The sequence below is a fragment of the Pantherophis guttatus genome, chromosome 2 (genome assembly GCF_059756535.1).
Source record: "Pantherophis guttatus breed Tessera chromosome 2, ASM5975653v1, whole genome shotgun sequence".
In the NCBI taxonomy this organism is placed as follows: domain Eukaryota; kingdom Metazoa; phylum Chordata; class Lepidosauria; order Squamata; family Colubridae; genus Pantherophis; species Pantherophis guttatus.
Window position 1 is genome coordinate 278,048,002 of NC_142064.1, and position 13,969 is coordinate 278,061,970.

At 47.5% G+C, this 13,969-nt stretch overlaps 1 protein-coding gene across 6 annotated transcripts; it reads left to right on the plus strand.

Annotated features, from left to right (window-relative positions):
- Positions 1-2,938: 2,938 nt before the first annotated feature.
- Positions 2,939-13,151, plus strand: LOC117668133 (zinc-alpha-2-glycoprotein-like). Of its 6 annotated transcripts, none has more exons than XR_015731812.1 (8): positions 2,939-2,974; positions 3,904-3,972; positions 5,051-5,296; positions 5,608-5,883; positions 6,532-6,819; positions 7,788-7,859; positions 9,361-9,495; positions 10,529-13,151. XR_015731812.1 is itself a non-coding variant. In XM_087884608.1 (7 exons), exons 1-7 carry the CDS (start codon positions 3,156-3,158, stop codon positions 10,579-10,581), a joined length of 1,077 nt encoding a protein of 358 aa, XP_087740734.1. In that variant the 5' UTR covers positions 2,998-3,155; the 3' UTR covers positions 10,582-13,151. The 6 variants fall into 6 exon arrangements, 2 of the variants coding, with proteins under 2 accessions (XP_087740735.1, XP_087740734.1); XR_015731811.1 differs by lacking the exon at positions 2,939-2,974 and adding an exon at positions 2,999-3,228; XR_015731813.1 differs by lacking the exons at positions 2,939-2,974; positions 3,904-3,972 and adding an exon at positions 2,998-3,228.
- The last annotated feature ends 818 nt before the right edge of the window (positions 13,152-13,969 follow it).

Sequence of the window (13,969 nt, forward strand, 5' to 3'; positions counted from 1 at the left end):
GGGGAGACACGCGATGGGGGGAGAAACTGCAAAGATCTGAGGAGTACTGGAAGGCAGGAGGCACTCAACGGGGGAGGAATTTTGGAGATTGTGGAAGGCAGGAGAAAAGTAGGATTCGATGGGGGAGGAACTTTGGAGATCGTGGAAGGCAGGAGGCAGCTCTTTAGCACAGCTAAAGCACAGCTCTTTAGTCAGATCTGTCACTGCGTTATTTTATTTGCCAGCTGAACTCATCATTTCTGGACTGTCAGACTCTCCGTAGCTTGCCAACTTCTTATCAGTAAGCTACGTGTTTCCGCATCCACCCACATTCCTTCACACATTCTTTCCTTTGTTCTCTTGCCAGAGGTCCGGCTGGACCGGCAGGAGATCTCGCTTGCCAAAATGTAATCATTTATCTTTCTTAGTTAGTGAGGTGTTTTATTTTCTTTATAACAAATAAATGAGTTTTATTAGAAACTTTTCTTCGCGTTTCTTTTTTCAGAATATTGCAAACAAGGAGGAGCCACGATTCATCTCCTCTAATTAAACCAGGGTGATTAGTCCCAGAGCCAAACATGGGATTAATAAATGCCCTGACAATAACAAATAAATGAGTTTTATTAGAAACTTTTCTTCGCGTTTCTTTTTTCAGAATATTGCAAACAAGGAGGAGCCACGATTCATCTCCTCTAATTAAACCAGGGTGATTAGTCCCAGAGCCAAACATGGGATTAATAAATGCCCTGACAATAACAAATAAATGAGTTTTATTAGAAACTTTTCTTCGCTTTTCTTTTTTCAGAATATTGCAAACAAGGAGGAGCCACGATTCATCTCCTCTAATTAAACCAGGGTGATTAGTCCCAGAGCCAAACATGGGATTAATAAATGCCCTGACAATAACAAATAAATGAGTTTTATTAGAAACTTTTCTTCGCTTTTCTTTTTTCAGAATATTGCAAACAAGGAGGAGCCACGATTCATCTCCTCTAATTAAACCAGGGTGATTAGTCCCAGAGCCAAACATGGGATTAATAAATGCCCTGACAATAACAAATAAATGAGTTTTATTAGAAACTTTTCTTCGCTTTTCTTTTTTCAGAATATTGCAAACAAGGAGGAGCCACGATTCATCTCCTCTAATTAAACCAGGGTGATTAGTCCCAGAGCCAAACATGGGATTAATAAATGCCCTGACAATAACAAATAAATGAGTTTTATTAGAAACTTTTCTTCGCGTTTCTTTTTTCAGAATATTGCAAACAAGGAGGAGCCACGATTCATCTCCTCTAATTAAACCAGGGTGATTAGTCCCAGAGCCAAACATGGGATTAATAAATGCCCTGACAAGATCTCTCCCTGATCTCTGAGAAGGGGGGGGAGGGGGGGGAGAGGCAGGCATGCCGGCAAAGACGAGCTTGGCTCCTCCTCCTGCTGCAACCCTGAACCCTTGCTTGGGCTCCTCCCCTCTGCCGCAGGAAAAGCCTCGGAAAGAATTGAGGAAGCCAAAGAACAAGGAGCAAACCCTCTCCCACCCCCCCTTCTCAGAAGAAGAGCCGCTTGCCGGCTCTGAGGGAAGCGTCTGGTGGCTATTTTGAAAGGGGCAGGAGCGGTTTATGCAAGCTGCCCGCGCTGCCACCTGAAAATCCTTTCTTCCATGGAAAGCGCGGAGGAAACCCGGGATCCGCTGGGAAGCGCGGATGATTCCCACTTGCAGGTGCCGAGCCCGATGGCGGGAGGGGGCAGCGGGGGGGGGGGAAGGGAGCCAAATTAAAGTAATAATTTTAATTAGCAATTTTATGATGTTTGTGTGTCTATATTTTTCTTGACTGTACACCGCCTTGAGTCCTACCGGAGAAAGGCGGTATCGAAAGAAAGAAAGAAAGAAAGAAAGAAAGAAAGAAAGAAAGAAAGAAAGAGACATAGAAAAAGAGAAAGAAAGAGAAAGAAAGAAAGAAAGAAAGGAAAAAAGAGACAGAAAAAGAGAAAGAAAGAGAAAGAAAGAAAGAAAGAAAGAAAAAAAGAGACATAGAAAAAGAGAAAGAAAAAGAAAGAAAGAAAGAAAGAAAGGAAAAAAGAGACATAGAAAAAGAGAAAGAAAGAGAAAGAAAGAAAAGAAAGAAAGAAAGAAAGGAAAAAAGAGACATAGAAAAAGAAAGAAAGAGAAAGAAAGAAAGAAAGAAAGAAAAAAAGAAAAAAAGAGACATAGAAAAAGAGAAAGAAAGAGAAAGAAAGAAAGAAAGAAAGAAAAAAAGAAAAAAAGAGACATAGAAAAAGAGAAAGAAAGAGAAAGAAAGAAAGAAAGAAAGGAAAAAAGAGACATAGAAAAAGAGAAAGAAAGAGAAATAAAGAAAGAAAAGAAAGAAAGAAAGAAAGAAAGAAAGAAATGGGGTGGGGGGACGGGACGGCCGGCACAGCCACAACTCCAGCTCCTTTAGTCGCCCTTTGGAACGGGGCTCTCCAACCGTGGCAACCTTAAGATTTGTGGGACTTTGAGAACTCCCAGAGCTGCCAAGGCCGGAGAGCCCAGCCCTGCCTTGGAAAGGCCCGTCGTAAAAGGCAGGCAGGAGGGTTCGACTCTCCCGAGCCTCCGCTCCTGCAAGGCGCATTTACAGCCATTCATTGCAAGCCTCAGCTGCCCGCCAACCGGAGAAGGCGGGCGGGCCCGGCTGGCAGCAACCGCGGCCTCCTCGCGTGTTTCCCCGCACCCCCCCTTCTGACTGCGGGGGAGCAGCACGGGCAAAAGGCCTCTGCTGGGATGGGTGAATGGGGCCGCTGGCGTAACTGGTCGTCCTCCTGCGGCGGCCCTCATGGGAAAAGAAGTGGGGGCGCATGCGTGGTGGGCGCACACATGCGCAGTGTGGGGGGGTTGCGTGTGCGCATGTGCAGTGGGAGGTGCATGCGCATTAGGAGTCATGTGCGCATGCGGAAATGGGGGGGGTGCCCGTTGCATTATGGGTGCTGGCACGCCCAAAGAAAGCCAAGGAGCGAGGTCAGGCTTCGTAGACGATTACAGAACCTATCTGAGCCAAAGGGGGCGGGGCTTTCCTAGGCTGAGCCTATCAAAAAGGAGGAGTCGAATAAAAGGCGCGAGATGCTCTCGGCTGAACTGCGGTGGCCGAGGCTTGGGGCCTTGGGGTGCGGGTGTAAAAGGCCAGGGGGCCTGGAGGGCGATGCATCCGTCACGGGCGCCCCTCTGGCTCCTGGGGGCGGTGCTGGGGGCCTCCTTGCGGGGGGGCTTCTGCGGTGAGTGCCTGGAGAGGGGAGGAAGCAGAAAGGCGGGGGGGGGGGACCGTAGTCCTGGGCTGGGTCTCTCCCCCTCGAAGCTCCTTTCCCAGGAGGGAAAAACCTGCTTCGCCGAGCCTCGTTTCAGAACTTTTGGCGTTTCCCTTTTATAATCCATTCCCATTTCTATTTAGCGAATAGCGGAATAGGGAGCAGCGAAGGGCTATTGGGGCAGCCAGGTTCGAGTTATGGGTTATCCTGGGGTTGGTCTAATTTCCATAGGCGGGTGGGGGGGGTGATGGGGGAAAAGTGGCTGCAGTGGGAAAAGTTGCAGCAGAGGAGATGGGGAATGGGGGGTAGACAGGTGGGGCAAAGAAAAGGAGGGGCTGCTTGTAGAAGAGTTTGCAGCCTTATTTTATTTATTTTTTTATTTTTATATGCCGCCCTTCTCCGGAGACTCGGGGCGGCTTACAATGCGTTAAGCAATAAGCCTTCATACTTTTGTATATTTTTATACAAAGTCAGCTTATTGTCCCCCACAAACCGGGTCCTCATTTTACCCACCTTAGAAAAAAAAAAAAAAGTTGCAGCAGAGAGGAGGGGGGGTAGACAGGTGGGGCAAAGAAAAGGAGGGGCTGCTTGTAGAAGCGTTTGCAGCCTTATTTTTATTTCCTTATTTTGTAATTTTTCCATCAGAGAGGAACCTTCAGAGCTCAATTGCTTTTCGCCCATCTCTTCCCTCTCCTGGGATGGCAAAGGGCAGTGGTAGGTTCCAAAATTTTTTACTACCGGTTCTGTGGGTGTGGCTTGGTGGACATAGCTTGGTGGGCATGGCAGGGGAAGGATATTGTAAAATCTCCATTCCCTCCCCACTCCAGGGGAAGATTACTGCAAAATCCCCATTTCCTCCCTATCAACTGATACTCAGGAGGCAGAGAATAGATGGGGGTGGGGGCGGTCAGAATTTTTACTACCGGTTCTCTGAACTACTCAAAATGGCTGCTACCGGTTCTCCAGAACTGGTCAGAACCTGCTGAAACCCACCTCGGGCAAAGGGCCACAACAGAAGGCATGGCAGGATTGTTTCACTGGAGAGCAGCCAGGTCTCTGACTCTCAAAGAGAGCTCCAAGTCAATCCTCCTGTGGCAATGGGCAAGGAGGAGTGTGCTTGGAGTCAGGCACACAAGTGGCTGGCTGGGAATCCCGAGAGGCCATTGGAGCTGGGAGGGGGGGGGTCACCTTAACCAGATGTGGGTCTGCCCAGTTGTTTCTAAGTTCAGCCAAGGGATGCTTAGGTTTAAATTAAAGGAAGGAATCTTCCCAAGCAGAGCAGAAAAAGAGCAGCTCAGTTGTTAGGGCAGCTGGGTGACAATGAAATGTAAAAATAAAAACCGCTGGGTTGGCAAGGGGCCAGGCTACCTGGCAAGGAGCCCCCAAACTGATCAGAAAATAGTCACCTGGGAAGGGGTGGAGGGCAGGGGAGGGGCTGGGTTGGCTCTCTGGAGAGCAGCCAGGTCTCCAATTCCAAAATGAAGCTCCAGATCAATCTTCCAGTCCTATGACATTCCTTGTGGTTGTGATTGGAGTCAGGCACTCACAAGAAGCTGGGAATTCTGAGGGCCCACAGAAGCTGTGACCACATGTAGGTCTGCCCAGATGTTTGCAAGGTCAGCCAAGGGATGCTGGGGCTTCTTCTTTGGGTTTAAGGGAACAAACCTTCCCAAGCAGAGCAGAAAGAAAACAGCTCAATTGTTGGGGGTTCTGGGTGACCATAAAACGTTGGAGGGGATGGAGCTCCAGTGCAGACCCCCTCATTCTGCCCTTCCCTCTCTTCCTTCTCCAGGCTCTCCCTCACACTCCCTGTCCTACTTCTACCTGCAACTGCCAGAGCCCAACCAGGGGCTTCCTCAGTTCTCCATTAGGAGCTACTTGGACGATCAGCCCATCGCTCACTTTGACAGCCTCACCAGGAAGATGGAGCCTCTGGTGCCCTGGATGAAGGAGGTGGAGAAGGAAGCCTTTCTGGCCCCTGAGAGAGTCTTCAGGGCTGACCTGGAGAAGGTATCAAAACTAGACCGCCACGCTGGAGGTGAGCAGAGCCAGTGACATCTTTGGCCAGCGGTGCCTGCAGGGGACATAATAGTGAGATGTTCTTTCCTAAAAGGGAAAGACACCCCACTCCCCACCTCCGGACCCCCAATTATCTCTCTCACCTAGAAATACTGCATGGGCTGACCCCAGCCAAAAAGGATTAATTGAAGTAGAAGATACTTTCTCCTGTGTGATAAAGAGGGGAAGGAGAAATTGGGTTTCTCTCCCCAGGTGACTCTAATGCTGTCTAGGGAGAGGAATGCTGGACTCTTATCATTCACACCCATTCCCTCTCTGGGACTCTTTCAGGGCTTCACACTTGGCAGGCGGTTTTGGGCTGTGAGCTCAGGGAAGACGGGCGCAAAGGAGGATTTTTGCACTACGGCTACAATGCAACGGACTTCATCAGCTTCGACAAGGAGACCCTCAGTTGGGTGGCAACTCAACCCCAGGCCCAGAAGGTCGAGGAGAAGTGGGAGGAGGATCCAGAATGGACAGAGAAAATTAAAGTCTACCTGGAGGAGACCTGCATTGAGGGGCTGCAGAGATTCCTGTCCCACAAGAAGGAGGCTCTGCAGAGGATTGGTGAGTGGCAAAAGGGGTCTCCACTGAGCAGTGCTACCCCCTCCCGATATTGTTTCTATCCTAAACAACCAAGCCACCTTTTAAAATATAGATAGAAAAGGGTCAGGCAGTATCCCACATCACATTACGGGAGAAAAATGATCTTCAATGCTCCCCAGAATACGAACTTCACAAATAAAATAACTAACTGATCAAGAAATTCATGAAGGTCTCCTTCTGTTTCCCTGGGAAAATCTTGCAAAGCAGAAAAAAATCATCTTTGGGTCAGAAGGAAAAGATCAGTGTGTTCCTGATTTCTATCTGGGACCACTTGAACAAATTCAGTCAAAATAGATAGGAGATAGTCAAAATTGGATCAGGTGCCAAGTAGCACAATTATTTTAATCAGACTGAGAATGTTATCTGAATTCTGTGTACCCTTTCAAAAATGATTCTGGACAAATTCAATGCCTTTATCTCGGAGGGTCCCACAGGTTGTGGAGAGATGAGAACCAAGTTCTCCTGCTTGAGCAGAGGGCTGGACTAGAAGACCTCCAAAGTTCCTTCTACCTCTCCGCTCCCCTCCCCTATCCTCTTCTTTGTTATTAAATCACCTTGACTGAAAATCAAGAAATCCTGGAAACTCAGGTGTTGTTGCTGTTTCTGCAGAGCCCCCAGTGGGGAAGGTGACTCACAAGGTGGTGGATGACAGCCTGGAGGTCCTCATCTGCCAGGCCTTTGGCTTCTACCCCAAGGAGATCCAGGCCACCTGGACGAGGGACGGAGAAGTCTGCCAGTACGAGACCCTCCATAGGAACGTGGTGCCCAATTCAGACGGGACCTATTATGTCCAGCTCAGCATTGAGATCGACCCCAAGGAGAGGGACCATTTTCAGTGTTACCTGGAGCACGAGGGCTTGCAGGAGCCTCTGGTCCTGGCCTGGAAGGAGGAAACAGGTGAGAGACTGAAGGGTTGCCATGTGAGAAGTAAGCTTTGTGTAGAAGTCAATTTTACATCAATATTTGAAAATGGGGGGCGGGGAGTTTTCTGCTACATCCTCTCATGTTTCAGGTAGAGAGCAAGAAATACTGTACAGTCCTGCATTTAGCAATGGGAGAGAAGTGATTTCTCCCAGGGGAGTTGGAGGTGGTAAGTTAACAGCAAAGGCATGAAGATATGATGTATGATGATATAGGGCAGTGATGGCTAACCTTTTTACCATCGCGTGCCAAAAGCGGGGGGAGCACGGTGGGGTCACACACACGTGTGCCCACATCCATAATTCTATGCGCCCCGCCCCCCCGTGTTCCCCCCTGCTTTTGGCATGTGATGGCACGGTGGGCCCGGTAGGCCCATTTTTTGCTCTCCCCACATCCATAATTCTATGCGCCCTGCCCCCCCGTGTTCCCCCCTGCTTTTGGCATGTGATGGCACGGTGGGCCCGGTAGGCCCATTTTTTGCTCTCCCCAGGCTCCAGAGCCTTTCTAGGAGCCTGGGGACGGCAAAAACAGCCTTCCCCACCCCCCCAGAGGCCCTCCGGAGGCCAGAAACAGTGTGTTTCCTGACTTCTGGTGGGTCCAGAAGGCCTGAAAATCAGCTGGCTGGCGCATGCATGTGTGTCGGAGCTGAGCATGCGTGCCCACCGATATGGCTCCGCATGCCACCTGTGGCACCCGTGCCATAGGTTCGCCATCACGGATATAGGAGATACTGTGATATGATATATGATTGGTTGTGGCTCTTCCTTCTGCCCTTCAAGGCCATTCGCTCTGCCCTCTATACAGCCTTAGAGGGGAGGGGCTTCCTTCAGGTGGGGGCACTTCCTGGAGACCAAGGCAGCTTGGGAAAAGCTTCCATTGCTCAGCATCTCCACTTCAGGGAACTCGGCATCTGTCTAACTGGAACCATGTTTCTCCTTCTTTAGCTACAAAGTGGTGGATTTATATGGCGATTGTGGCTGTCATAATCTTGGCCCCTGGGATTCTCTTCCTGAGCTGTAAGTGAAAACGCATCCGCTGACCCCCATCCCCAAACCCCTTCGTTGACTGAGCAAGTTTGGATGGCAGAACCTTTTCGAGAGTTTCATCTATGATCCCCACAAGACCCTTCCCCACAAACAGCATTTGGAACAGGAGTCAGAGAGGAAGAATAAACCATGAAACCATTTTTTCACTTTCTGTAAACCTCGGAATGTTCCACCTTCCTCTTGTCTGGGAGGAAGTCTCTTTGACCCTTACTGGACTACTTTCTTCAGAGGAGCAAATACCAGGAACTCAGGAATCAAATAGAAGTCCCATAAAGGATCTGGGAAGGGCTAGAAAACCCATCATCCTGAGGAAGAGCAGGGAAGTTCTGGTGGAAGGTGGGGGCAATGGAGGGAGGGGTCTTGTGTCCTCTTCCCCTGCTCGCAACCACACCTTGGGACAGACAGCTACAGGGAGGAAGGCCCAGCAGTAAAAGGAGCCACTACTTCCTCTGCTCCTACTCAGCGCAAGAGACGTGAGGGAGAGGAGGGATGTGGGATGGGTCTCCTCACTTGAGCTTCACCAAGCGCAGCACAACAAAGAACAGAACAGAATAGCAAACTTGGAAGGGACCTTGGAGGTCTTCTAGTCCAACCTCAAGCAGGAGGACCCTATACCATTTCAGTCTAATCTCTTCTTAAAAACCTCCAATGATGGACCACCCACAACTTCTGGAGGAAACCTGTTCCACTGGTTACCGTAATTGTTCTCACTGTCAGGAAATTTCTCCTTGGTTCTAGGTTGCTTCTCCCCTTGTTCCGTTTCCATCCGTTTCTTCTTGTCCGTTCACATCCATGTAATTTTCTCAGCAACAGTGCAGATGTGCTTCCTCCTCCCTTCATTTCCTTCTTCCAGGATGGGCCTTTGGACCTGCTCGCTTGTTTGCTTACTTGCCAGTCTCAGGTGAAAGTGCCAAGCCAGTCACACCTGCATAGTTTTTCAGAATTAGCCAAGGTTGCTTTTTCTTAGATCTGGTTAGGTTGGAATCGGGCTTTGGAGTATAAACAAAACCATGTGGGATAGATTTTCACAACTTCAGCCCAGAGCTGGCAAGTAAGTGAGACATGAAGAAGGAAATGCCAAAATCCTTCCACACTGTTGCCTAAAAGTGATTCCTGAATATTTAGGACAGATAAGTACTATTTAGTACTATTGAGATCAGCCCTGCAGGCAAGCTTTGAAAGGCAATGTGAAAACAGAACTGTGGTGACTCATGCAATCTGGAATTGAAATATGGACAATTTCAACATAATTATTCCTCAAGAACCTCCAGGAAGGTTTCATTTCATTTTCTCTCTGCTTAGCAACTCTTGACAGCCAACAATTTTGCCTCTCATCTGAAATAAAAAGAGGAAAGCACAAATATATTTTTGTCAAGATTCTGGGTTTTTAAGCACAAATCCTCTCCAGCCCAGACAAGGAGCTGCTGCCCCAGAAATAAACTGCCTGTCTTCTTTTTTCACCATCTATCAGGCTGGAGGTGGAGATGCAGGAAAAAACGCCATCAGGAAGAGACAAGTTGACGCCTTCTAAAAATGCTTCCTTCTCCCACAAGTGTAGAAGATGGGATTCAATCGTAGGAGATGCTTCACCCTGCAATAACCTGAGGTGAGCCTGACAGTAGCTGAAATCTATTTAAGAGACAAAACTCCGAGCTTGCAAAATACCTGGCAGCCAAGACCGTTAGGCTGGTTGGGGGTATGGAATCCACCCTGGTGAAATGTAAAATGTGTTACTACCAGTTCTGTGGGCGTGGCTTGCTGGGGGATAATATGACTGAGGGCGTGGCCAACTTTTTTTTTTTTTTTTACTTTTTAAACCATTTTTTCTACAACCTCTTGGCTGAAGAGGTTGTAAAAAAAAATACTTTTAAAAGCCTCTGACGATCCCAGCTGAGCCGCGGTATCATCAGATGCTTTTTTTTTTAACTTTTAAAAGCATTTTTTCGGCCAAAGAAGAAGAAAAAATGCTTTTAAAAATAAAAACAAAAGCCTCTGATGATCCCGCGGCTCAGATGGGCATGGGGGGAGGGGGCAGGGATTTTTGCTACCGGTTCTCCGAACCACCTGCCGCCATCACTACTGGATCAGGCGATCCGGTCTGAACCGGGAGCATTTCACCCCTGTCTTTCCAAGGTAGCCATGGAGAGATGCCTGGGGTTCCTTTGGGGCTCAGCCCCTCCTGCCTAGGACTCTTTGATCAGCTGCTCTGCAGGAAACATCCAGCCCAGCTCAGTCTCTTATCAGCTCTGAGGGAAGAATGTGAGAATGCAAGGAAGTGTTCGGCACCCTGAGAAAATAAGGGGTGTTTCTCCAAGGAGGACTGGAGGGGAGGGAGAGAAAGAGATTGGGGGGCTGGAGAAACATGGGGGGAGGGGCTGTCCAGAAAAAAAGCTCCTTGATGAGGATGATCTAGAAGAGTAACATGGGAAATAACTCTAAAGGGAAAAGAGAGGATCCCTCCCTCAGATCTCCTTTCTCTTCTCTGTGAATGAGAATTTCAAGCCCTTCTCCACTTTGGCTGTTTTCCCCCAGGCCTCCTGGGGGTTGCTGTGGGGGGAAGAGGGAGCCAAGGAGAGGAGAGAAAAGGCCCTCCCCATAGAAACCAGGGTGTTGACTTCCTCCATTTTCTTGCTTTGCAGCGCAACACAGCCTATGGAGGATGGAGGACCCAGAGGACTATCAAAGACACTGATTCCACATTGCCCAGTGAAGAAGGGAAACAACTTATTATTGCTTATTGTTTAGCACAAAATCTGTGGCCATTGACCTGGGACACTCTAGTTTATTGTATTCTCATTTTATATTGAGAGACCATCTCTAATTCATATATTTATATAATTATTGCTTATTTAAGGCATAGAGATTCCACTGGTTCATCTGCTTTTGATCATCTGGTTGGATCAAATGAAAGTCTCCCTGCACATACCCAAGATGGCGGATCTTGCCTGAGACGCTCCCGGAGGAGCCTGGAATAGCCTGGATGTCAGCCTCAGCTTTTGCCTGCTTCAGCTGCCATAAGAAACGGGGGAGGGATTAGTTATAGGACGAGGGGGTGGGGAGATGCAAGATTTGGTTTTTCCTTGTAGGATGTGTCTTCATGAGAAACGAAAGTGATTCTTCAAAGGGGACGGCTGACCAACTGCCCTACATTCCTGATGAATGACGCTGCCAGACGTGATGCCACCTGACCTTTGGAAGACCTTTGGATTGGCTGATTGTCACGAGTGTTTTCAGGATTGCTGTGGCTATCTGCCTACTCACAAACAGTATGGTTTTAATCAAGCCATCTGCTGTTGGCAATTACCTGCAAGCCTTCCCCGCCCTAGTTAATTGCAGGTTAACTCCCTATATAAGCAAGGACCTTTTGCTTGCTACTTGGGCCTAGTCTTCTAGGCCTAAATGCACAGCTCCTGCAGGAAGTTTGTTGCAACGCCGCAGATGGGAGAAGAATGCAGATAAGGACTCCAGACGCCGCTACAGAGAGACCCCCACGGATGCTTGCCTTTTGCTGTTTTGTAGCACGCAAGCTATCATCGGGACTGCTGTTGCTGGACCTTCTTCCTCCCACAAGCTTCAAGCAATGTTTGCTGTTTGAACTGTTTTTACTTCAGGTGACTTTCAGCTGTGAAGCTCGTGCTGCTCCCACCATGATGGCCTTGATGATGTATCGACGCCGAAGCTGCTTACCTTCATGCTAGCTTTATTCTTTTGTGAACTGTTTTCGGTATTGTGGAGAGGGATCTAGGGAGATAGCCTTGTTTCACATACCCAGATAAGACTTTGTTTTTAATGTGTCTTCTTAAAGACATAGTGCTTTTTAAATGTTTTAAAGTAAATTATATTTTTACACAAGACGCCTCTGCCAGAATCATTTCAGTCTCAGTGTGTTTACTCATGAGCTGGTTCACGGTCCGGGGTACCCCTCAACCCCATTTCGTCACAGTTGGTAGCAGAGGATGGTTTAACGAACTTACGCTCATGTGGTAACGCGCTAGACTGAATATCTGCAGTTGAATAGATGTTGACTAGGGCAGCAGCAGCACAAAGTATGAAGTCACAAACTGGACTGTCTGGGGCTCAGGCCAAAAATGTTTTGGCTGAAAAACCCCAAACTCTAATTGACTTAGAGAATAGTGGAGCTATAAGTTTTGGAGCAGAGGCCTCAACTCCTGAAGGGCCTAAGATAGTGAATAAACCATCATCACCAAAAGGAGTAGAGACTGGAAGAACGCCACTTCAGGTCTTGAAACCAAATACAGAGGTGGATGATGAGTTTAGGAAGGCAATCCTTCAGTTTTTAGGTTTGCCCACAGTAAGTCAGAACCCGACTGCTGATTCTAGTGAATTATTAAAGAATTCAGCCGTGAAAGGAAAGAAGATCGAAGTCCTACAAAACACCGGATCGGTAAGAGACTTTCAATCTTTTCCTAAAACCCCCACCTCAGACCATAAGTGGGTAATGGGGGATAACAGACTGCCTGATTTGAATGTTCCTGCTTCTTTGTTAAACCAGCATGGCCAAGTTGACATTGTGACACCTGCTGTTGAAGCCATCATAGATCAGGCTATAAAGACTTTAGCTCCCTTGATGACATCAGTGACTTCTGCTAAAAATTTAAGAGACTCTCATGTTGAGCGTAAGGTTGCAAGTGTGATAGAGACTTTGGCAACCATTTTAGGCGATGGTTTGCAGGCACCATCGGCTCAACAAATAGGAGTTGCGCATCCCAAAGCCCCCCTGATGTCTGCGACTAATTCAGCGCACGCCACGAGTGGGATATATCCATCCGTGACGACATCGACATCCAGGACGGTTCCGGAGGCTACCTCAACTGAAGATAGGAATTTGGGAGCGCGTCCAAAAATTCCTAGAGATGTGCACCAGAGAGGACCCTCGAGTTTTTGTGATCAAGCCAGGATGAGTTTTGCATCCGCACAACGTGAAGTTTTAATCCCTCCCATTGGGGAGGAACGATCGTCAGAATGCCAGATGGAAGACACTGTGCTGTGTGCTTCCATTCCAATGCCTTATTGCCCGTTCCAGGACGGACCACATTTTGAACATCAATTAATGTCTATTTCCATGTTTAATAATGTACAGGTCCTTCCTCCTAATTTTAAAAGTTTAAGTGTGGGTGGAGGAAATTTTAAGGAATGGGTTAAAAGTATTCAAGTAATTTTAATGAAAGAAAATGTTTTATCGTTGCTGTTAGAACCCCCACCTAGACCATGGTCCTTAGAAGTTGATATTTTACACCATAAGGCCTTTTGTATTTTATTGATGTCCATTAACCCTGCACTATATCCCAGTATACCTAGTAACCTGACCGTAACAGAAGTTTGGGTGAAACTACATAAGCTATTTTGTTCAAAAAGCTCCCATGTTACAAACAGAGTTTATAGGGAGTTCTATTCCGCAAAGTTGAAGGCGGGAGTAGATATTAATGAACACTTATGTGAGTTAAACAGGTTAAGGCAGGAATTGATGTTGAGGGGGGAAACAGTGTCTGAACAAACCCTCATTACTGTTATACTCAATTCCCTTGACCCTAGCTGGGATAATTTTATATCGCAACTGGATAATGTTAGTTGTAATAACTTATCTTTAGAAGTGTTATCTGGCAGACTGATTGCTGAAGATAACTTGCGAAAATGCAGGGCGGCTTTTCACAAAAAGGAAAAACCTTTAAGAAGGCCCGATAGTTCAGATAGAGCATATACTATCGGAGAATGCTTCAATTGTGGTTCAAGAGAACATTATAGAAGGGATTGCCCACAAAATGTGAATGCTAGGGCATGTTCAAAGGCACCTTCTGATAATAAATGTAAAAGGAGGCCATTGCCTCCTGGTAGAAAGCCAAGTATAGATGTTCCTAACCACAGAAGGGGTAAAAAGCCAAATGGAGGCAACAAAGGGAACAATCCCAGGTTTAATGATAGCTCTGTAGGTATAGTGGAAACTACTGAGTCAGAGCTTACAAGGGAACAGCGAGAGCAACTATGGTTAATGGACAGTGGAGCCAGTAACCATGTTGTCAGTGACCGAAGGTTGTTTGCTAATATGAGAAGGCATCAATCCA